The 23,876-nt window shown below is 40.7% G+C and overlaps 1 protein-coding gene across 3 annotated transcripts in view; it reads right to left on the bottom strand.

The window, feature by feature from the left end:
* Nucleotides 1-23,876, bottom strand: part of akap1b (A kinase (PRKA) anchor protein 1b) — a 54,223-nt gene that overhangs the window by 18,507 nt on the left and 11,840 nt on the right. For all 3 annotated transcript variants that reach the window (XM_072242990.1, XM_072242992.1, XM_072242991.1), the window contains exons 2-3: nucleotides 7,042-8,850; nucleotides 2,082-2,206 (exon numbers count right to left, since the gene is read on the bottom strand). In XM_072242990.1, the coding sequence (XP_072099091.1) occupies nucleotides 2,082-2,206; nucleotides 7,042-8,842 (1,926 nt within the window). In that variant the 5' untranslated portion in view covers nucleotides 8,843-8,850. The remainder of the gene's footprint in view (nucleotides 1-2,081; nucleotides 2,207-7,041; nucleotides 8,851-23,876) is intronic.

Genomic DNA, 23,876 nt, shown 5'->3' on the forward strand with positions numbered 1-23,876 from the left:
TATATATATATATATATATATATATATATATATATATAGACACACACACACACAGGGTGGTGAGTGCGTGGAATGGGCTGCCGGCAACAGTGGTGGAGGCAGATACGATAAGGTCTCTTAAGAGACTTTTAGATAGGTACATGGGGCTTAGTAAAATAGAGGGCTATAGGTAAGCCTAGTAATTTCTAAGGTAGGGACATGTTCAGCACAACTGTGGGCCAAAGGGCCTGTATTGTGCTGTAGGTTTTCTATGTTTCTACCTTGTCTTTCCTGCAGGTAGATGACACAGTAGTTGAATACAAGATTAATCCCACAGCTCCTTCAATTTTAGTGTGAAATTTTACAAGTGAAATTGCCCGTTGGTCAATCCACCTTTTGGAAATTCGACCTTTCATACAGCACTAACAGGTACTTTGGCCCACCAAATCAATAGCAGGTGTGCAGTTTAGTATAATGGTCAATTGTGTGCCAAAGGACCTCTTCCTGGGTAGTGCTCCATGCTCAAGGCAAGTCTATTCCAAACTAATAAGGACCATTAACAGTAAACCTACACCAAGCTTATTTTATTCACTCCACATTTAAATCAATCTTGGTAAACTGTCACATGTACCAAGACAGTGGAAAACCTTTCTTGCATATTGTTCATACAGATCATTTCAGTATAACAGTGCACTGAGTTGAGACATCCAAAGTGAAATAGTGCAGAATAAGGTGTTAGAGGGAAAATACAATACAGTCAATCAGGTGCGAGGTCATGACAAGATAGACTGAGGTCATAAACTCATTTTATCATATTAGGGAATCTATTAATAGTCTTTTAACAGTGGGGCAAAAGCTGTCCTTCATGTGGTTTCAAGTTTTGTATTTTCTGCCTGATGGGAGAGATGAGAAGAGAGGATACCCATGGTGAGCAGGCTCTGATTATGCAGGCTGCTTTGGTCAACCCAACATTAGTGAAACTGACAACTAGCCACACCTTGAAACAATTTTTCTTTGCTTTCCTTTAACAGCAGCACAAGTGTAATTCCTAGTGATTTCCCAGTGGCCACCCATTTAGTTCTAACATGTTGATCCATGGCCTCATCCAAGACCACGATGAGGCCACTCCAATTGGAAGGAAAAACTCCTCATTCTATCTGAGCACCCTCCAACATGACAGTGTGCAGATTTTTCTTTTCCAATAATTTCTCTCCCCCTCTTTTTCTCCATTCCCTATCTTGGCTCCCCTCTTATCCCTTCTCTTCTCACCTACCTATCACCTCACTCTTATGCCACCAGCCTATGCTTTCTCCCATGGTCCAGTCTCCTCTCCTATCAGATTCTTCCTCCTTTAGCCTTTTATCTTTTCCACCCATCACCTCCTGGCTTCTCACTTCGACCCCCTCCCCAGCCACCCACCCACCCACCTACCTACCCCCCTCACCTGGCTTCACCTGCCAGCTTTACTCCTCCCTCCACCTTATTCTCCTCCATTGATGGTGCCTGATCTGCAGAGTTTCTCCAGTAATTTTGTCTGTTGCCCTGGATTTCCAACATCTGAAGAATCGTTTGTATTTCTAATTTCAGTCAATCGTGGTTCGTTGACAGCTGAGACAAACAGCTTTTACGGTTCAACTGCCCAAGCAGTTAGCAGTGTTGTAATGACTGACTGCAGTCCATGGAACAAATAAACACGCCAATTCCTCTTGCAGCTCTATCCTTTCCCTGTCACCCAGCAATACCACCAGAATGGCGACAGCAAGTCCAGCTTATACATGAGTCAGAAGTTTATTTGCAATAGCAACCATTTTCCACAAGGTGACCTCAGTGTATTTTTTAAAACATTTGAGGTTGACCAGCATCTGCTTCAATTAGTCAGCAGATTTGAAAACTAATCACTCAGAATTCAATTAAGGGGTCACACTGAAATAAACAGACTAAGTGTCATCATAAGCAATTCCGTCTGAATATTTTCAGCTAAGGAAGTCTTCAAGAACAAATAAATAGCCCTAGTTCTTAAGTAAACTTGATTGCTTAGTCAATCAAGAGGCATACGACAATCTCTGAATATCAGGAGTTCAACATTGAAATGTGTAGTTTACCTTTGGCACCTGTACCTCCCAGATGATAAGTTCAGTTTTGCCTTTCGTAGTGTCTCTGCTCTGACATTCTGCACCACCTGCTGTACAGCCGCTATCATTTGAATCCATGCTATTTACATCTGAAGCTGGCAAACACATTAAAATTCAGTTATCCACAAACTATACTTAGCTTAATTAGCAAAGATATATTAAGAACTTTAGAACAATGTCATTGTTTTATCATGAAGCAGCATGCAGTTGTGCAGTCCCCAGCATTCAGTAAATTACTGCTGCCCTAGCTGCCTAGACTGGTGGAATAACCAAGATTTGAGCACTGCCAAACATCGAGGTTCAATAGCATCTTTTGACAGTGTATAAACACATCCCACCACGATTGCACAGAAGAATCAAAGGTGATCTACACTTGTCAGAGTCAGGTTCTTTTCCATCTTAAAGACCAGGTACAGGTACAGACCACAAAGAAAGCCATTATCATTCATAGATCATATCAAGCAACCAAAATTGATTGTTGGATGAACCTAATGAGATGTGTTGGAACACATTTGGACTTGGGGTGTAGTAGACCTGAACATGGATTAAATTTCAAATGCAGCTCTGGGCAATACGTTCCTAGAGCTGTGAATGGCAATTAACTGAAACACCAAATAACGAAGACTAACATCTATTTTGGTTGTCTGGAGTGTGGGTGTGAAGGTGGTGGTGTGAAAGTTACGTAATAAGTACTGTAGATACATTCTAAGTACAGAATTTTCCTTTGATCTTTAGCATATAAAATGTCATAATATTGGGTCGATCAGGCCTCTTACTCTGAAAGGGTCTCAATAAGATGCCTGCTGTACGTTTTTGTTGAATACACCACTTCTCTCTCTCTCTCTCTCTCTCGTGACTTTGTTTACACTACAAGATGCATCTTCCCAAAAGGAAAATTAAAGCTACACAGTTGAGGGTCATCAAGGGTGAGCACTGAAGTAAACCTGGAATCTGATGGTTGGGTATCTGAATCTCAGTTCACACGGAACTGTAATAGAATTAAATGCTTCTTGGGCTTGTGAATTTTATTCTATAACAAAGCCAAAGCAATTAACGAAGTTACAGCAGTGAAATGATTCAGCTGGGTAGTGTAACAGAACTGAAATGAATAACTTGCCTATGCTTTAAGCTGCAAGTAATGGCAGTGTTGTAGGCAATAAAAATTCAGGAAGTCCATTTATATAAAAAGGACTCAGTGAAAGAAAAAACAATGAAATACAGGGATATAATCCCACAAAAGCCAAAGGCTCACGTTGCTCTTAAACCCGAACCTCAAACAGGGTGACTAACAGACCAGCTCACAGCAATGCTTGCATTGTGAAATACAAAAGCAAATACAATGTTATATTGTCACTGACCTAGTACAGATGTACCAAGCTGGGAAATGGAGTTCTGGCCATAATCAAGAGACATTGTCTAGAAAGCCAATGGCTTCATTTACTCTTTTATAGCATGTCTGACCATTACAGTTACCCAATTGATAAATCAGTTCCAAGTATTCATTGTATATCAGAAACAACCTTGTTAGCATTTGAAACCAACTTCCCCAGTTTCAATGATAGCAATAAACAGGCTACTGAAGTTAATGTTAGGAGATGCTTCAATCTTAAACATTTCTCTAATTGAGACTGTATGAGTGAGAAAATGAGATCCTATTGAAAGCTTGGCAAGCTCTAGTTATAACCTGGCCTGAATTAGGATGGGACTTTTAGACATCCAAGCACCAATTTAAAAAAGGTCTGGTACAATTTCTATATACTCACTGATCAAACATGCAAGCACCATCAGATCAGACATCTGGATGACTGCTGGTTCAGTGAGCAGATTTTCAATTCATTCAGCTTTGGACAAAATCAGGAGAGCAGTGGAGGAGATTTGAGAGAATGAAAAAGGACATTAACTGATGGACCGCATCCAGGAAATACATCAGCAGCTTTGCGTTCAGAGCCCTCAGCATTGTGAAGACTTGTCTCATCCGTTTCACAATCTTTGACCTCCTACCATCAGGTCGAAGGCACCCCAGAACAAGGACAGCGCCCCCCAGGGCTAGGGAAAAGCTTCTTCCCCCAGGCTGAAAGATTTATGACCACTCTGCTACCACTCAGCACACATTTATGGCAGTGCCAGTAGCACTAATACTATTATATATTTAGCTATATGTTGTGTATGCACTATGTCAACTTGTACATCTACAGAATACTTTTTCCTATAATATTTCATTATTATTTTAGGTGCAGCATGTGACATAAACAGACTGTTTTGCACCTTTTGGACCCTGCGGCTGTGTACGGTTGAATGACGAAATTAAACTTGTAAGTGTCCTTTTCCTTGGTTAGAGGATAAAAAGTGCACCCAACAGCACTGTTGCTTCCATGGCAGCATTAACGGAGCATCAACTGATAGAACCTCGAGTAAGAATAGTGCAGTCACAATAACGGAGTTACACTATAGGCCTCGACATCACTAGGAACTAATGAGACATACAGACAGACTATGGAAGGACGTGGAAAGAGGGCTATTATATTCAGTGAAATTAACTTTCCCTATGTAGACTACAACTCCTTAGTGTAAACAGAATTTGGTAGGCATATCTAGGGTTTCTTCAAAACGTAAACAATCCAAGTACCTGACCACACAAGAGCTTATTGGGGAAATGAGGCTGGCCAGGTGAACAGCAATCACAATTCTGCAAGCTTTCCTAGCTATGGAGAAGACTGATCCTAAGGTAGAAGTGCTAAATTTGGGGGGGGGGGGGGGGGGAGGAGAGAGAGAGGAGGAGGGAGGGAAGGCTAATTACATCACTAAAAATTGACTTGAGGGCAACAAAATGCTAGAGGAACTCAGGTCAGTCATTATCTACGTTGGGGGGGGGGGTAGAAATAAACATTCAACATTTCAGGCCGAAAGGCCTTGGGAGCAGCAGATTGAGTGTACATCCACATCTGACTTGAGGGAGCTTTTTTTTATATAAAAAAGGTGCCAGTTAACTGGAATTCAAAGACATCATGTTCAGTGAAAGGATGGAAACCCTGAGAGGGGATATTATAAGTTTAATCAAAAAGTTGAAGGTAGTATGAGGTTTAGGAGGCTGAAATCAGACAAGGCAAATAGAATGCAGAAAGAACTTAAAATTAGGAAGGTCAAGAGGGACCTCGAAATATCCTAATGATCTGGGTGAATCCCAATGCATTCTATAGGAGCAAAAGGATATTTAGGGAAAGGGCAAGCCCTGTTATGGACAAAATGAGGTAATTAACTTCAAAAATGCAACACAAGAAATAAGTCAACAGTAAATGGTAGGATCCTGTGAGAATCGATGTACAAAAGAATCTTGGGGTACAAGTCCATAGCTCTCCATGGCGACAGCACAAGTGGCTAGGATGGCACATGGTGTTTGGCATGTTTGCTTCATTGGCTATAGAGTACAAGAGGTAAGAGTCATGTTGTAACCGTGTAAAAACACAGTCAGGTCATGTTTGTAGCATTGTGCAAATCATTATGCTCACACTGCACTACACTATAGTAAGAACACAATGTCTTCTTGCAGAAAGGGTTCACCAAGATGATGTGTATTAGTTATAATGAAAGATTGGACTTGGATTGTTTACTTTTGGAGGATGAGGGGTGACCTGACGAAACTACATGAAATGAAACAGATAGGGCTGATTCTTCCCCTGCCCCAATGTAGAAATGTCAAACACTAACGGGCATGAGGTGATTGGAAGTTTAAAAGATGAGCAAGGCAAATTCTTTCAATATACCTAGCAGTAGATGCCTGGGATGCACTGCCAAGGAAGGTGGTAGCAGTTATGATAGCAACATTTAAGAGTATTCTAAGACATGAATAGGCAGGGAAGAGGGCAACAGACGATGTTCAGGTAGATGGAATTCATTTAATTGCTATCATGGCCAGCATAGATATAGTGTGCTGAAGTCTTTTCTTGATCTAGCCAGGCTGTTTGCCTAAGATCAACATACAGTAAAAATACGTAGGTAAAAAGGCTATTTTAACAGTTATTACTAATGCTCCTAGGAGGTGAAGGAGAGAGAGTACAACTGATTCAAATCATAGAAGTTTGTATTCACATATTGCAGTTTGACAATGTTGCAATTGAGAGCAACACACTTGCCTGGTTCATTAAAACATTTGAGAACTGAAGGTTTGAACAGTTTGGGAACAACTCTATAGGATTTTCCTCACCTCATGGTTAACTTTGAAAACGAAGTTGATCTCCCAACCGGGAACAGAGTTTAAATCTGACACTTTTTGGAATAACTTTTAAAAATTTCATTACCACAGATGGTTGTGAAGGGCAAGTCATTGGGGTTAAAGTGGAGGCTGATGGGGCATGAAGGGTTATGGGGAGAAGGCAGGATAATGGAGTTAAGAGGGATAATAAGTCAAGTTTATTGTCATTGACCATAAAGTGCTGGTACAGTACACAGTAAAAACGAAACAATGTTCCTTCAGGACCCTGGTGCTACACGAAACAACAAAACTACACTAGACTATGTGAGACAGCACAAGGCTACACTAGACTACGCAAAACAACCTAAAAACTGCACTAGACTACAGACCTGCACAAAACAGTGCAGGGCAGTACAATAATTAATAAACAAGACAAGCTGAAATGATGGAATGGCAATGGGCAAATTTACTAATTCTACTCCTATATAATGAGGGATTATGGTCAATTGGAAAGGCTGGGAAAGGCTGTTTTGCTGTTGACTCACAATCCTACCAGCACTTCCTTGATTTTAACTTAAAACAAATTCTTTCCAGATTTATGCACAGAACTTCACAAAGATAGGATACACTACTAAAATGAAGCATATTCTAATTGGGACAATTGACCAAGAGTGATCGTGATGCACCATAAACACCTTATAGACTCATTTACATTAGTGTTAAGATAAATTTGTTATTTACCTCCAGAATGATCATACTCCATTTCAAGCAGCAAGTGGGAAGCCCCATTAGCAGCTTCCTCTTGACCTCCATTGGCATGCGAGAGTTTAGTGTCGTCTTGGAGTGTAGATTTATGTCCATGTTTTGGGTCTTGCCCCGAGGAATCTTCTCCAGCTACAGAGTTATGTAGTGTGTCTGTATTTTCTAGTGTGCTTTCTACTACGCTAAGTGGCAGATCTCCTCCAGATATATCTTCTGAGTAGCAAACGCTGCATCCAGAATCCTCTGTGACAATGTTCAATTCCTCTGAAGACTTGTCATTAACTGGTCCGGGCTGCAACTCCTCTGTGCACACCTGACTTGTGCTCCCAGGTGCAACTTTAGCACAATCCTTTGAAACACTTTCTTTCACATCAGTTTCACTTGATAACATCTTTGGCCCTCCAAGCTTCTCCGTGCAAGTCAGGTCACTTTGAACGTTGGTTGCCTGGCAATTACTCAACAAGCCTTTATGGTTTTCTAGGTTGCATAGACCCATATTGGCTTCGGGTAGATATTCTCCATCAACTCCATCTTCTGAGAGACAGACACTGAAACCAGAATCTTCTGCTACTGGATTAGCTTCTTCCAAAGAGTTGCCGTGTACTTTGGAGATGGTCAACTCCGTGGAATGGCCCTGCTCTTCATCTTTACAGATCTCTTCAGTCAAGTCTTTAGCTGCCCTCTCCTTTGGTATCATGCTCTTTGGTGTTACTTCTGTCTTATATTTTTCTTCAGTGACCTCCCTTAACTCAGCACATACTTCACGTGCATCTCTAGCCACAGGCAATACTGTGGAATTTGTCAGCTTGTTATTTTCCACTCCAGTTGTGCACTCTCCCTCTGCACAAGGACCCAGCCGTGAAGAAAACAATTCTTCTTTGGCAGCCATTATTACCTCTGAGATCAAATCTGCAGCGGCCTCTTCAATCTTATCCAGATTAACTCGTTTGTCAATTGGTTCAGTGGACACACTGTCATCAGTGAAGCAAGTTTCTTTACGGAATTGGCTTCCCTGCTCAGATTCTTGGCGAAGACCAGCTTGAGTTAAATAGGGACTAATACCAACACTGTTGAGTGCCGTCTTGAAACATGGTGGCTCTGTTGTATTTCCTGAATTTTCACCTTCTGGTTCAGGCCTTTCCATGGAATGGTGGTCAGACACCAGATGTTCACATTCTGTAGGAGCTGCTGTAGTGAGTTTTGGTAAAGTTTTGTCAGTTTTTCCTTTGGCTTCCAGGTTATCAGAAGACTTTGCAATAGAGAATGGAGAACTTGTAACATTGTAGACTGAGGACTGTCGTGTTTCCAAAGAACCAAGAGTGGTTTTATCCATCATTTGATGGAGGTAGCCATCTTTCTCAAGCTTGGGTGATACCTGAATGGGGCCTTGCACATTGGGCATGAAAAGAGCTTCTTGGGTTTGAGAAGAGTCCAGTACCAATTTTTGAGCATTCTTTTCTGCACTGGCATCCAGGAACAAATTTGCAGCAATATCTGGTTTTCCTAGTGCTTCAGCCTGTAAAGTTGGCACAACTTGCATCTTGGCCACACTTTCCTTCTGGTTATATTTCTTGGCAGCAGTGACCATTTCATTCGTACCATCCTCTACAGTAGCATGATTCTCTCCCCCAATCTTGTTGCTTTTCTCTGGCACAGTGGGAAGCTGCTTATTGCAGCTGTTTGCATGGCTTTTCTTACGGGTGATGTACCACCACCAGCCAAAGAGGGCCAACACTCCAGGGAGGGCGTACGGAAAAACATTACGAAATCTTAGAACCATCGCAGGACCTGAAAAATAAAATGGTATTTGTAAATGGTCAGTTGCTCAGAAGGAGAAGTTGATCTGTATTACACCTCTTGAAAATACGGTATTAAAATCTGGAACCATTACTGCACAGTGCAAGTCAATCTGACGTTGAGGTCCATGGTGCTGAAGAGTTTGTTGGACTCATTCTCTGAATACCCCTCTCATTTCACTACACTGTGTAGTGAAAGTATATTTTCCAGTGAACCTACAAGTTTCAAGGGAGCACAGGAAATGGGACCTGGTCAATTTAAATGTGGGAACCATGGCCCAAATAAGCCAAAAAGGAGTGAGGAAGAAGGAGCAAGTTAATTGATTTCCAAGTGATTTCTAATAGTGTTGGTTTGGCATCTGGACACGAGTGCGGATACTGAATATTGAAATCCAGAGCAACAACGTGCTAGAGCAGGGGTTCCCAACCTTTTTTATGCCACAGACCAGACTGGGAACCCTTGTGCTAGAGAAACTCAACAAAATTGAGTGGTGGGTGGGTGTGTGTCTGTGTCTGTAGAAAGAACAATAGCTGGTATAACATGAGTGAGAGTGAAAAGCCGGATTAAAGCAGCAGAGAGGGCTGTGGTAAAGATATCCAAATAGCTAGATCAGGAATTATGATAGTTTTACTATACTTAAACCTCAAATAAGCCCTAGGAGAGGATGGAGAAGCTAACCAAAATATGATCAGTTATATCTTTGGTCATATCCAACCTATTGATTGGGATGTGAGGAAGAATTCCTAAAATTCTTATAGTAGTTGCATTGTTCGGTTATTCAAAAATTCACTGCAAAGCAAAACAAAACTCATTACTTATAAGATTCAAGGGACAATATACAAATAATATGCATATTCAGCTAAATTACTTTTAGGCAGCTGCTGAAATTTCCTGAATTTTAACAAAGATATTACCCAAGATTAGTTAAAATTCAGAAAACTTCAGCAGCTGCCTAATAAAGTAATTTGCCACTAAACAATGCAGAGTGTAAGGATTTAATGCCAAATGGCCCCATGCCTAGTGAATAGAGCTGACAATGGTGTTATGAACTAAGCATAGTAATATGCTACAGCTTGAAGTGTTTACATAGTATTTCATAACTGAACATACAAGTTGCATGGTGACATTCTATGTACTCCAAATAACTTCAATTCCTGTTACGCTTTCAAGCCATAACACTGCTTTAAAGTGTATATACACATGTAGTTGAAGATTCATTTCCTTCACTCAAATAAAGTAATTGCCTGCAAAAACTATAGAAAAATAGCACACATGCAGCCTGTTACAGACAATTAGCCAAACTTTGCTGTACAAATAACAGCTGAGACTTGGCTTGCTCAGAGGTAACAGCTCAAGTTTCAAGCCCCAATCAAAGATCACCTCTGGAGTTTACCCCATCCACAGATAAACAGGAAAGTTATTAGATTTAATACAAAGATAGCCTAATACATTAAACCAAAATATGTTGCTTTGAGTAAAAGTAGTCAAAAAACCTGAGCTTTTAACAACCTATACAAACCCATTTTCATTAACAATGAAAGTTATGCACCCAAAATAGTGCCAGTTTTACTAAGTAAACAAACTATCCACATTCACACTGAAACATAGAACAGTGCACAAATGGCAGATAATTCTATATGAATATCATAGACTTTGAAAAGGCTTTGATGGCAGTAACAGGGATAGCCTCTGGCAAATTCTCAGATCATATGGGATCCCTTCCAAAATTATCCCGCTTATCCAAAGCATCTATACTAACTTCACCAGCACAGTTTGGAACTGCAATTTGAACTCTGAAGTCAAGACAGAAACTATTTAACTTGGTGACTGACAGATAGAGGCATTATTGGCTACTTTAGAAGACCTTGACTTTGCAGGTGACCTTGCATTACTATCACACATACCAACATAAGCAAGAGAACTCAGTACCTGTGTACTTCTGGTGGACAGGCCGGACTCAGTCAGCCAGAGAAAGACTGAGACCATGACCCCCCAATGTCCTTCTCTCGTCAAGGAACATGGCATCAATTTACCCAGCACAGGCAGATTCACTTAACTGGGCAGCATCATTCAGCAGGATAGGATGACCGAGGACATCCAGTGCAGATTCAAAGCTAGGAACATCTTCAAACCTATGAGCAACAAATGGGGACCAACCAAGTACAGCATCCACACCAAGATGAAGGTATACCAGAGCTGTGTTCTGTCCACCCTCTTACATGAGCCAGAATGCTGGTGTATGACAGAACAACCTTGCCAAGCTGCCACTCCACACCATGAGCCTCCAGAAGACCCTACATATTTTTTGGCCAAAAATAATCTCCAACGATGCTCTACTCCCTCAGTGCCATCAAGAGGACGTGGCCACAATCATCATGAGGAAGTGCTAAAGATGGCTTAGCACATCGTGAGAAGGGAGGCAAACTCCATCAAGACTTCATTGAAGGGTGGAGGAAACGTGGGAGACCAAAGACAACTTGGCACCATACTGTCAAGACAGAACCACACTTGGGACACAATAGAGAGGATGTCCAAGGACAGACAGATGGAATACCTCCATTGCTGCCTTAAACACTGGTGGCATAACAGGCAGTAACCTACTAAAACTATCCACAGATAACTGCAACACAGTAAATAAAATGGGAAAAATGAACTAACTGTCCAGAGCAGCGGTCCCCAACCACCAGGCCACGGACCAGTACTGGGCCGCAAAGCACGTGCTACCGGGCCGCGAGGAAACGATACGAGTCAGCTGCACCTTTCCTCATTCCGTCACATACTGTTGAACTTGAACATAGGGTTGCCAACTGTCCCGTATTCGCTGGGACATCCCGTATATTGGGCTAAATTGGTTTGTCCCGTATTTCCCCTGCTAAGGTAGAGCATTCCTATGAAACCTTTCGTGCCAAAATGGCGTAAAGCGAAGAAGCAATTACCATTAATTTATATGGGAAAAATTTTTGAGCGTTCCCAGACCCAAAAATTAACCTACCAAATACCAAAAAACCTAAAATAACACTAACATATAGTAAAAGCGGGAATAATATGATAAATACACAGCCTATATAAAGTAGAAATAATGTACATACAGTATAGTCAGGAAGATGAAGGCAAAACCAGTTTGTGGGGGGGGGGAAATCGGCACATACACGCACATCACATCACATGCGCATGTCATGCATGCGCACACAGGTGCCTGCGCAAGGCTTCATGGTCATGGTAGTCTTTCCTGGGGTGAAGTGTCCCGGGATTTGACTACTACTTTTGTCCCTTATTTGGGAGTGAGAAAGTTGGGAACCCTAACTGTAAAAGACATGTTGAGGTGAGTCTAACCCTATTTGAACACCCCCCCAGTCAGCCAGTCTGCAGGATATTGTCAATATTAAACCAGTCCGCAGTGCAAAAAAGGTTGGGGACCCCTGGTCCAGAGTAGCTGGAGGTCAACAGATAAACTTATCCCCCGGTTTGAATGGGTATCTTGTGTCAATATTTTTCTAAGACCAACAGCTCTCCAACTAAAATATTCAGATGCATTCAAAGCAGAAAAGGCCAGTTGCCAGATTTCATGAAGCCACAAACAGGATGAGTGGAAAAGTAGGAATTTTCCTTCCGAAATAGTTTATTCTATCAGCCATGGTTCAATGGATTGTATTGTTGTCCACTCACAAGACTGTGGGCTTACTCCACAATCTAGCCTCACATTCCACAGGAGCAGCAAGGATTGCACTGCTAGATTGCCAAATTTCAAGTACTTGTTACATCCAGGCTCCATTTACCATCAGACAGAAGACAACAATACATTACAGGAATTAAGGCAGCCTTTCCTAGCATACTGACCAATACTGTAATAGACTAAACTATATGGTCATCACGTGAGCCTGGGGGAAACGCAAGTATAAATTTGCAGTTGTACTTTTACAGTGGCTGTTAAGCACCGAGCTCAAAAGGATGAAACAGTAGCTAGCGGTTAGCAACACTATGACAGCTGAGGGAGTCAGAGTTCGGAGTTCAATTCCAGTGGTGCCTGTAAAGAATTTGTACGCTCTCCGCAGCCCCATGAGTTTCCTCCGGGTGCTTCGATTTCTTCCCACAATCCAAAGACGTGCTGATTAGTATGTTACAGTTGGCCCTCCTTATCTGCGAGTTCCGCATGCGTGAATGAAAACCCGGAAGTGCTCTTCCAGCACTTGTTGTTTGAACATGTACAGACTTCTTTTTTCTTGTCAGTATTCCCTAAACAATGCAGTATTACAACTATTTTACATAGCATTTACATTGTATTAGGTATTTATAAGTAATCTAGAGATGATTTAAAGTGTACGGGAGGATGTGCGTAGGTTATCGTGGATCCGGATCAAAAAAACAGAAGTTCTCTTACTAAGTTGGAACAGGTACATCTGGTATTATTTAGCGTCTAACGTTTGTCTTAGTATATACTTTAACTTTCTATGCATATAAAATACTTAAACGTATGTTTCAGCGCCGGGCTCGGGATCGGAAGTTCCCGAGTTCAATCCAGTGACAGATTGCTCCCGAGTGCGCTGTCCATCCCTGCCAGGTTGATGTGGAGGATCAAAAGCCCAAAACCCAATAATTAAACCACTGCGTTGCTTAGTAATAATTGTAGCTTTAATTGTGCGGGGCCCTTCTCATTTTATCCTTAAAATTGTTCCGATCGTTGACCGACCGTAGCCTAACACTTTTCCAATGACTGATGGCATTTCACCTTTTTCTGATTGCTTTAATATTTCCACTTTATTTTAAATCGCGATCGTGATTATTTTCGTGAACAGAAACACTGCAGATTCAGAGCTCCGCCACCGGGTCCTAATGCCCACCGCACTGAGACAGGTTAAATAAGGGTCCGGGGTTCCACTGGGTCCTAAGATCCACCATATTGAGACAGGTTGAATAAGGGACTTGAGCATCCATGTTTTCTGGTATCCACCAGGGGTCCCACAACTAATCCCTCATGGATAAGGAGGACCAACTGTAATTGGTCATTGTAAATTGTCTTGTGATTAGGCTAGTGTTAAATACGTGGGTTGCTGGGTAGCACTGCTTATTGGGCTGGAAGAGCCTGTTCTGTGCTGTATCACTAGATTAACTAAATAGGCTATAATTAGCATTAAATGGAAGTCTCTTCGATCTCCTTAAGTGACTGACTGAAACTAAGAGGAAGACTATGGTGTTTAGCTGCTGCAGATACTAACCTTGCTCAACTTGCAGTCTGCAAAAGGCCAGTTCCATACTCCACTGCATGAGGTCTGAATATCTCCAGTTGGTGGCTAACCAACTAAAATTTAAAACTCATTTCCTTCCCTGGAAAGCTCATTCCCACCACCCTGCCTCCTTCACCAATATTCTATTAATCCACATGATCAAATAAATGCTGGTTCCAGTTAGGGCAAATCCAAGAGAACTTCAAAAAAAATTTACTAGCAAATATTGAGGGTTCATTTGATCTTTGTTCTGCTTGTCAGATTCAACTCAACTTAGTATATATTATATATAATACATATCACTAGATACACAGTATATATTTAAATACTTTATTTGCCATTTGCCTCCTTTTGCACATTGGTTGACAGTCCTTTAGCTCTTCACAGATTCTATTTTTAAATTTTCCTGTCAATGCCTTCCAGAAAATGAATCTCAAGGTAGCATGCGGTGACATATACATACTTAGAAACCGCAAAACTAAGCACTGTGTTAGTGGTATATTACCTTATATTCTAAGTTATATTTTGAGAAAGGTTTGAACAGAAACAAAATCCTACATCCCTCAACCATGACGGCAAGCCATTTTGCACCAAATCAGAAACCTAAGGAAGGCAGGGAAACAAAGTCGTACACTTGCCAAGTCAGAATGTGGTTTCAAATTTCACTGCAGTCACTTGGAAAATCTGGGCTAACACTGCAATACAGCAAGAGATATTAACCAAGGAATCAATGCTCCCACTTTTAAGAACACTTTTTCCCTAGTCTGGGCCAATCTAACCTGCAATGCATTAATTAATAAAAGCAGATTAACAGGTCATTTCACACTGCTGCTGTGGAACTTGCTATGCAGAAGTTAGCTGTCATGTTTCCCATGGAAATAATTGAAAAGATATAGAATAGACATCTCCAAATGGCTTAGTCCTATTTTCAAGATTTAGTCACAAAATTGCATCCCTATACGAGATATAACCATACTCCAAATAGCTTCATTCCTGCTTTAAATGAAGTCTTGACATTAGGCTTAGAAAATGTTCCCCAACCATATTAATGGGACAGCATTGCACAACGATCCTCAACCCACACCAAAAGTACAGAACCAAATGGAACAACACTACTACAGTGTCTTGTCCACTTACTCCTATTGCTCTTTGGGATACAGAAAGATGAGAAAATTGAACCACTAACTGTTTACATACTGCACAGGAAATGCCACCTTTTTGATTCAAGTGACTTGAACACTAAAGAATTAGATCAGCCAGTGTATTCCCAAAATTGCTTGACTAGGTCTTTTTGTTGAACCTCAAGATCTATCAGCAGCAATTGATGGCAGGGCCATGGCAGTCAATCAGGTATTGATAGGGTGCATAGTGGGAATTTGGTATATATCCCAGCCATTACTGTTGTCCACAGCTGTGCAAGGATCATAGAACAAAACCTTATGTTGGCATGTTTGCACAATGAATAGTCTGCTTCAATGTCAAAAATCTGCCTGAGGACTACTGTGGGACACACTGGGGAGAGAAGTACAGGTGGATCTAGATTACTCTTGCTGACAGTGTGTGGGCCACAGGAGTCACGATCAAGACTGCCCAAATCCTACAGCATCTCTCCATCTCCTGTTGAACCTGAAGCAGCCATCTCCCCATACTTGTTTGGCTGCACAACTTTATATATCAGTGATCATTGATTCGGGCTCCAGCTTAGCAGCCAAGGATGGAGGACAAGGAGTCAGCAGGAAAGGGTTACAATCAGTTCTCAGCACCACAGCAGGAGTGGAGTTTTGTATCTGATCACTGGCACCAGAGGACTGAGCTTGTACCAGGTTACCAGCACAGTAGCACAAATAAATATGCTGCTATAATGACCACTGTAGCACAGATTTCACCACTTTGGGAACATAGCTTGAGTGGTAGGTATCTATATTTACATAGCTAAAAAGCTTGTTTGAAGTTAAAATAACTCATTGGAAAGTACAGCAGAATAAATTGAATGTTAAACTCTGGGCTGTTGTCTGCACTTTGTGCACCCAGGTACCATTTAGTCCAAGGTGAACAGTTCAAATCAACTTATTAATGGAAACTTGTGTTCACTTCCAAAACAGTCAGCAATAGTCTGCTCAGCAGGCTAAAAAAGGAAATGCATTCCTTTCCCTTTTAGATGAGAGACACATTACTCCGAAGTGCAGATTACAAAATTTTACATAATACAATCTTAGATCCATAGATGTTGCTATCTATAATCAGTCAAGAATTATTCTTTTAAATTCACAGTTACAAATTAATTTGAAGATTCTTCATATTTGTAATTTTGAACTCAGTTCTGCATCCAATTTCTGGTCACAGCAAGTTGAGTATTCTGGATCAGTGTAACTGCCTTCAGGTGCTTATTCCACATTTGTGGAAAAATTCAAGCAGTAGGGCATCTGTGTGAAAATATAACTTGTATTTAAGAAAAAACAATTCTCAATTTGAAGTATTAGAGTAAAAATACAATGCTAGATTCCAGTCTCAGGATTCTCCACACTTTTTAGCTGCATCTTCTCTTGAATCAGGCACATACATGTGACCAGTAACAATGATCCAACAAACTCAAATACTGCCCTAAGAAAAAGATGTCTTGCAGAATATTGTGACTCCATAGCACATACATTATGCGCTGCTTTGCAAATTGACATCGTAGACAACTGTACTACACAGCCCAGCTCAAAATTCTTTGGAAATTTGAGAAGATTCAGTTATTAAAGCACATCAATAGGATCCATGAAGTTAAGGCTGAAGAGAACAGCAGACTGCAAATCGGTGCATACAAGACCATCAACTGAAAACAAAAGGCAGACAAGTTTGCTAGCTTAAGAGGTTATAAAACAGTCAACAAAGAATTACTGAACAAGGCTAAGTTCACCAAGTTCTTCTGAGATCACTTCATAAGCAGTTTATGCAAATATTACAACTGAAGAGTTGGTTGGAGACAAGTGTTTGAGTATTGAAAGTACTGCTCCAAGAATTTTCCAGCACAATGCAAGATTTGGAAAGCAGCCCACAGACCACCTACTGCTTGAAATTTTCCCTTAAATATAATGCACTCACATTTGGGTAGATAAGCATGTACATGCACAAGTCACACATTGCTCACTACTAGGTCAAGATCAAAACATGGGACAAGGCAAAGGAAGCATCTGTGGAATGAGCATCTGAAGATAGTTTTATGATAGATGTAAAACAATTGATTTTATAAACCAAGCCTCTTCACAGCTACATTACAGAAGACTTGACACATTAGAGAAACGACTGGCAACAGTAACATCCTAGGATGATTAGAGGCTACAGAAGACACTACAGGAACAATTCTGTTCGCACCAGCAATAAAAAAAAATGATAACTAGACTATGCAGACAACTGAAGTTGTGCAACACATCATAAATGTATAGAGTAATGCAGAGGGAACTGTGCTCATGTTTGAAAAAATGCTTTTAAAAGCAGTCAATGCAAAGGTATAAATGGTAGTTCTTTAAAGTAACATTGAATGTGAAATAATTGAAGTGGAACTCACAGCTTTGTGGAGAAAACGCAGAAGCAGCCACTCGACGCGGTTCTACAATCCCACAATTGCTCATGTGATACTACAGTACAGATGCATATGCAATTGACTTCTTCAGTTTGAGATTACAAGGAGGCCAAGAAAAAAAACAGCAACCTAGTCACACCTGATATTTGATAACTGCCTTCTCTTGGAGTGACTGACGGGACCAGTGTGAAAACTACACACTACCATAGGTGGTATTGTATGTTGCTTGACTGGTGGGTGATGCACTTGCTCCACCAGATACACTAACTTTTGACGTGCTGATTAATGAACAAGGTTCTCAGTATCATCCCAAACACCTCCATTAAGCAGTGATGGACCAAGGATTCCCACAGACCAGTTAAGGTTATTATTTTTCCTCATGTGGTTGAGACATCTTGAATCTTTTTCTTATCCACAGGATTGTACCTTGCCATGACAAAGGTCAGATTAGGAAGTCTTTTCCCAGAGTCTGGATTTGGGTATGTGAATAGTATGTCCTGCCAGGAGGAACTGGAATAAGATAAGGAAGTGAATGGAATTGTTGCCCGCTATATTAATTCCCCTTCCTACACTGAAGTTTATAGCCTCCTGCACAGTTGTGAGACTCAACAAATTGAGGAACACATACCTGGGACACTATCAATTTCTCTAACTTCATATAATTTATAGTTTCTGTTTGTATCAGGACTGGCTATTTGTGCTTGCTATTCCTCTCCACCACTAACCCTTTCTAAGCTACAGAGACCAACTTTCTTTATCAGTTCTGATGAAGGGTATTTGATCCAAAAGTAACTGGTTTCGGTTATTTCAGCATCTGCAGTTTTATCCTTACATCCATAAAACTTACTGCAGTGTAGTCACTGTTGTAATTAAAGTGGAATGGTAGCAAATTAATTAGGGAACTTCTTACAATAGTAACAAAATGATCTGTTTTAGAGAGGAAGGATAAATATTAACAGAGCAATAAATACTTATGAGGCAGCACCATAGCATGGTTAGCATAATACTATTACAGTGCCAGTGACCAGGGTTCAATACCCACGACTGTCTGTAAGCAGATTGTATGCTCTCGGCATAACCACGAGGGTTTTCTTGGGATGCTCTGGTTGTACACCCCAAAGATAGACAAGTTAGTAGGTTAATCAGTCACAAGGGTACAATTGGGCAGTATGGGCTCATTGGGCCAAAAGGGCCTGTTACCACGTTATCTCTCTTAAAAACACAATCAGGGTCAATAGCTTGTTCAAAAAGATCTCTCAGCACTCTATACCAGCCTGGAATTATTTAACATCTTATTCGGTAGGTACATCTGACACTGTAGGACTTCCTTCTTATGACACTAGGGAGCTATCAGAGCATCTGAAAGCACTTTGCAGTCAATTAACACAAGAAATTCTGCAGATGCTGGAAATCAAAATCCAAATCAACACAAAATGCTGGAGGAACTCAGTCAGGCAGCATTAATGGAAATGAATACAATCAACATTTCGGGCTGAAACCTTTCTTCAAGACTGGAAAGGGGGAAGACACCACAATAAAAAGGTAGAAGGACGACAACAAGGTGATAGACAAGTCAGGTGGGTGGGAAAGGTAAAGGGATGGAGAGGAAGTAATCTGTCAAAGTGGACAATAGGAGAAAGGGAAGGAGAGGCACCAGTGAGGTGACTGGCAGTCGAGAAGAGGCAAAAGTAGGGAAATAGAAGAGGGAACCAGAAGAAGAAATCGATGTTTATGCTATCAGGTTGGAGTCTCCCCAGGCACAATGAGGTGTTGCTCCTCCACCCTGAGACTGACCTCATCCTGGAAAGAATTAAAGATGACTTTCATGGAAGAACAGCTCGAATCTGATTCACCAGTCTTCCTGCACCAGTAATGGAGGCTGTGACAACCAGAATGTGGCACATGTACAATTTCTTTGGCAAGCAATGCTGTTTTCAGTTTACAAGAGTCTGCTACATCTGTTGCTTCCTTTCTTTCCAATGTTTGACAGCAAAAAAGATCTTAATAGCAGGGTTACAAGTTACTAACATTTTAAAAACCAAATAGCTTAAAACATTTCAGCTCATTCAAATATTTAAATATCAATGCAAACACCTTCAATTTAGTACGTAACCAAGAACTAAAATACTAAGAGCAACAATGTCTTTGCATGCTATCCATTTAATATTTAATATTTGAATGTTATACAGTACTTTGCTATGCAAAGTCCATCTGCAGAATTTAGGAGCAAGTTGTTCTTCAAAGCAAAATAAATTTGAACTCTGTTCCTTCCTTTCACATTTAGCACCATCAACTTGTCCAACAATGACAAACTACATCTATGCATATTCAAACCAGGACAAATTAACTTTATTGAAATCATGACTAATTTGGGAATAACAAAGACTAACCTGGTTAATGCTATTGAAGTTAACAAAATGAAGTTGCATACTATGCAAATAAGTTACCTCTCAATATAATTTGTTCCAAGTGGGAAATACTACAGATTCACCTTCAAACAGTGAAATGTGAAAGCAAAGAAATCTGTGACAAAATTTTCAGTACACTTCACTGCAGAAACTGGAACACCAATTTCTCCAGTATTCTCCAGGCCTAATGAGGTCCCATTTGAAAAAGGCCTGAATATTGCACAGATACTAAGTCAATGCTGTTTCAATAATCCATTATGAATACTGTCAATGGTCCTGACTTTTACTACCATTATCAACTGAACCCATGGTACAATTTTTTTTATACAGACCTTTAAAATCTGATCTGGCTATTTGCATACAATCTTCAATACTTTTGCCACACTTTGCAGTACAATGACTTTCCTGAATCCAGGACCTCAGGTACCAAAACCAAATAATACACCAGCATTACTTCATTATTGATAGTTTCAGGACAAACTGAACAGAATTAAAGACAAATCATATTCACCAAGTTGTTCCAGTTGTAATAAATCACACTGCAGTTCATTAATAGAAGACAGCCTTGTTGACTGAATATCTGGTATTCTGGTACTTGCCACACCCAAAAATACCTTTCATAAACAAAGCACTTAAAAAGTTAGAGGAATCTAGTTCAAGATTAGAGTAGTTCAGACCATTCTGAAGTCTGACTAATCCCTTAGGCATGCCAACATGTCTAAAATGGAGAAGTCAATCTGAAGAAACCAATAGATCCCTTTTGCTTTATGCAATCATTACTCTGGCATCCCACCTATTCCTGTGGATGGCCCTGGACTTAACAGATACTATTGCAAACAGACTGGGCCAGTAGCATTTATTTAGAGGTACTGTACAGTGTGGAATAGGCCCTTCTGGCTCTTTTGAGCCACACTGCCCAGCAACCCAAATTTAACCCTAAACCAATCACGAGACAATTTACAATGACCCAATGTATCTTTGGACTGTGGGAGGGACCCAGAACACCCAATGAAAACCCATGCATTCCCCAGAGGATGCTGGGATTGAACTCTGGCACCCCAAGCTGTAATATACTCACCACTATGCTGCTGTGGTGTTCTATTTAAAGAGTGGGGTTGGTGTATGTGGCCAGTTAGGAGTTGAAATACTTCAGGCACAAGTGCCATTGGTCTTGAGAATGATGTGTTAAGAGTCCAGACTAATTGGATTGAAAGCTTAATTTTTGATTTCAAAAATCGAAGTTCAAGTCCCAATGCAGTATCCTGTCCAAAGAATTAGTGGGGGGGGGGGGGAACTTGCATAAATACAAGTCTTTTCAAAACGACAGCTTCAGAGGGACTAGTCAATTAGTGCCCAATTCAAGCTTCTTTCATCTTGAACATGTCCATAACAGTACTTTTCATCTCAAATGGAGGCAAGTTAATCAGAATTCAGCATTTTTCATTCTAAGGGGCAAAACTGTGACAACCTCATTGCCCCCAGCACCCAAACTGCCAACTTTAAAATGCTTACCACTGTCCCAAGGAGCTTGTTGGGGAAAAAACCTGAGAACAACTGGGATGCAGGCTTCAGGTCACGTGCCAAGTAAGAAACCCTCCTAGCAATCTAAATCAGTGACAAATTGGAAGAAACCAACTGCAGAGATGAATTTTTAAATCAAGCTCAATATAGGGTATGAATCTAAGAGGCACCACTTTTCTAAGGGAAAAAAAAACAATCTGGAATTACAACTGCACAGGGACATAACAGTTCTCTAGTCATCAGCATGCTTGTCCAACACAGAATTAAACGTTTAAGTGTAGCATGATTTTCAAAACATTAACTGCACAAATCAAAAGCAGCATATTTGCAGTAGGTCCATTCTAGCAAACCATCTGATTAAGTAGAAGCTTGCAAAAGTTATTCTACGTTGCCTCACTTCCTACCATTCAGAAATGGCAGCTTGTGACAAAAGCTTGAGAATATTTGGGAAACAGAGTTAAACACTCATTCTGGAGGACAGTTAATCATCTCCAATGAAATTGATTTCCTGCTGAAATCTGGCAGCAAGATTTTAAATTCAAATGCATCTCACTTGCCCAAACGTTAATCACATTGTATGATACTACTAAAATTGAGAAAGTCTGCTTGAAGAATCCTGGAAGGACAGGAAAGTAAATGCCAGTGTTCTATTCCTGCTCAGTACAAGTCATAGTCATACTTTATTGATCCCGGGGGAAATTGGTTTTCGTTACATTTGCACCATAAATAATGCCCCTCGACTAAAGAACTGTCCAAAAAAGGGATCCTGTGCCCCGACAATACTCATTCCTTATCAATGAACTGATCCAGTTATCACCACATTGATCTTGAGCAAATTGGCTGGTTCTTATAATATAAATAAGCTCCAAAGTAGTTTAGAAATTGAGACATTCAAGAGATGCAAAACTGTATGTCTTATATATCAAAAGTATCTTTTTCTTCACATTGCACACTCTGGCATAGCTTTTCCATTGCTCCTGGCCTACCCAAATTCCTGAATTAGTCCAATAAACAACAGGTGCAGGAGTAGGCCATTCGGCCCTTTGAGCCAGCACCTCCATTCACTGTGATCATGGCTGATCATCCACTATCAGTATCCAATTCCTGCCTTATCCCCATAACCTTTGATTCCGCTATCTTTAAGAGCTCTATCCATCTCTTTCTTGAAAGCATCCAGACTTGGCCTCCACTGCCTTCTGGGGCAGAGCATTCTACAAATCCACCACTCCCTGGGTGAAAAAGTTTTTCCTCAACTCCGTTCTAAATGGCCTACCCCTTATTCTTAAACTGTGGCCTCTGGTTCTGGACTCACCCATCAGCGGGAACATGTTTCCTGCCTCCAGCGTGTCCAATCCCTTAATAATCTGATATGTTTCAATTAGATCCCCTCTCATCCTTCTAAATTCCAGTGTATACAAGCCCAGTTGCTCCAATCTTTCAACATATGACAGTCCCGCCATCCCGGGAATTAACCCTGTGAACCTACGCTGCACTCCAGCAAGAATGTCCTTCCTCAAATTTGGAGACCAAAACTGCACACAATACTCCACGTGTGGTCTCACCAGGGCCCTGTACAGCTGCAGAAGGACCTCTTTGCTCTTATACTCAATTCCCCTTGTTATGAAGGCCAGCATGCCATTAGCTTTCTTCACTGCCTGCTGTACCTGCATGCTTGCTTTCAGTGACTTTCAGTCCATTTTACCCTCAAGCCAAACACTCATGTTTTCTTAGATCAGCAAGAAGCTTCCAAAGTTGTATAACTAATCTTCCATTAAAATCTCTCATTGGCAAGTAGAATCAAGGATGTATGTGAATAGAAGTGCTTTAAAAACATCAGTGCCAGGCACTTTAGTCTCAAAATTAACAGTAATGGGTGATAATTGGGCTCAAATGTGCTTTCTGGTGGATTTCTTCACCAATTTGGGCCGAAGGGCCTGTATTGTGCTGTAGGTTTTCTATGTTTCTATGTTACTTGCGATTCTAATATCTGTAACCTCATCCTGCACACTCGGGTCTTCTCTGTACTGGTTAAAGGGCAATTTACACAAGACACTTTAAAAGTGCCTCCTGCTGGATGCAGTTGCGCATTGCTGATGACCCAAGTTATGCAAAACAGCTTTCAAAAGGGCTCATCTCATTACAAAAATAAAAGAGGTAAATGGAATACAAAATTAAGTACTAATTTTAGTCAACGATTAAAAAAATAAGTTGGGGGATAATGAGACCTCCAAGTAACCACAAGCCTACATTTCAAAAAAGCGCCCAGCAGAAAAGGACAGTACAAACACCAAACTGTGGACA

The sequence above is a fragment of the Mobula birostris genome, chromosome 25 (assembly GCF_030028105.1).
Source record: "Mobula birostris isolate sMobBir1 chromosome 25, sMobBir1.hap1, whole genome shotgun sequence".
Classification (NCBI taxonomy): Eukaryota; Metazoa; Chordata; class Chondrichthyes; order Myliobatiformes; family Myliobatidae; genus Mobula; species Mobula birostris.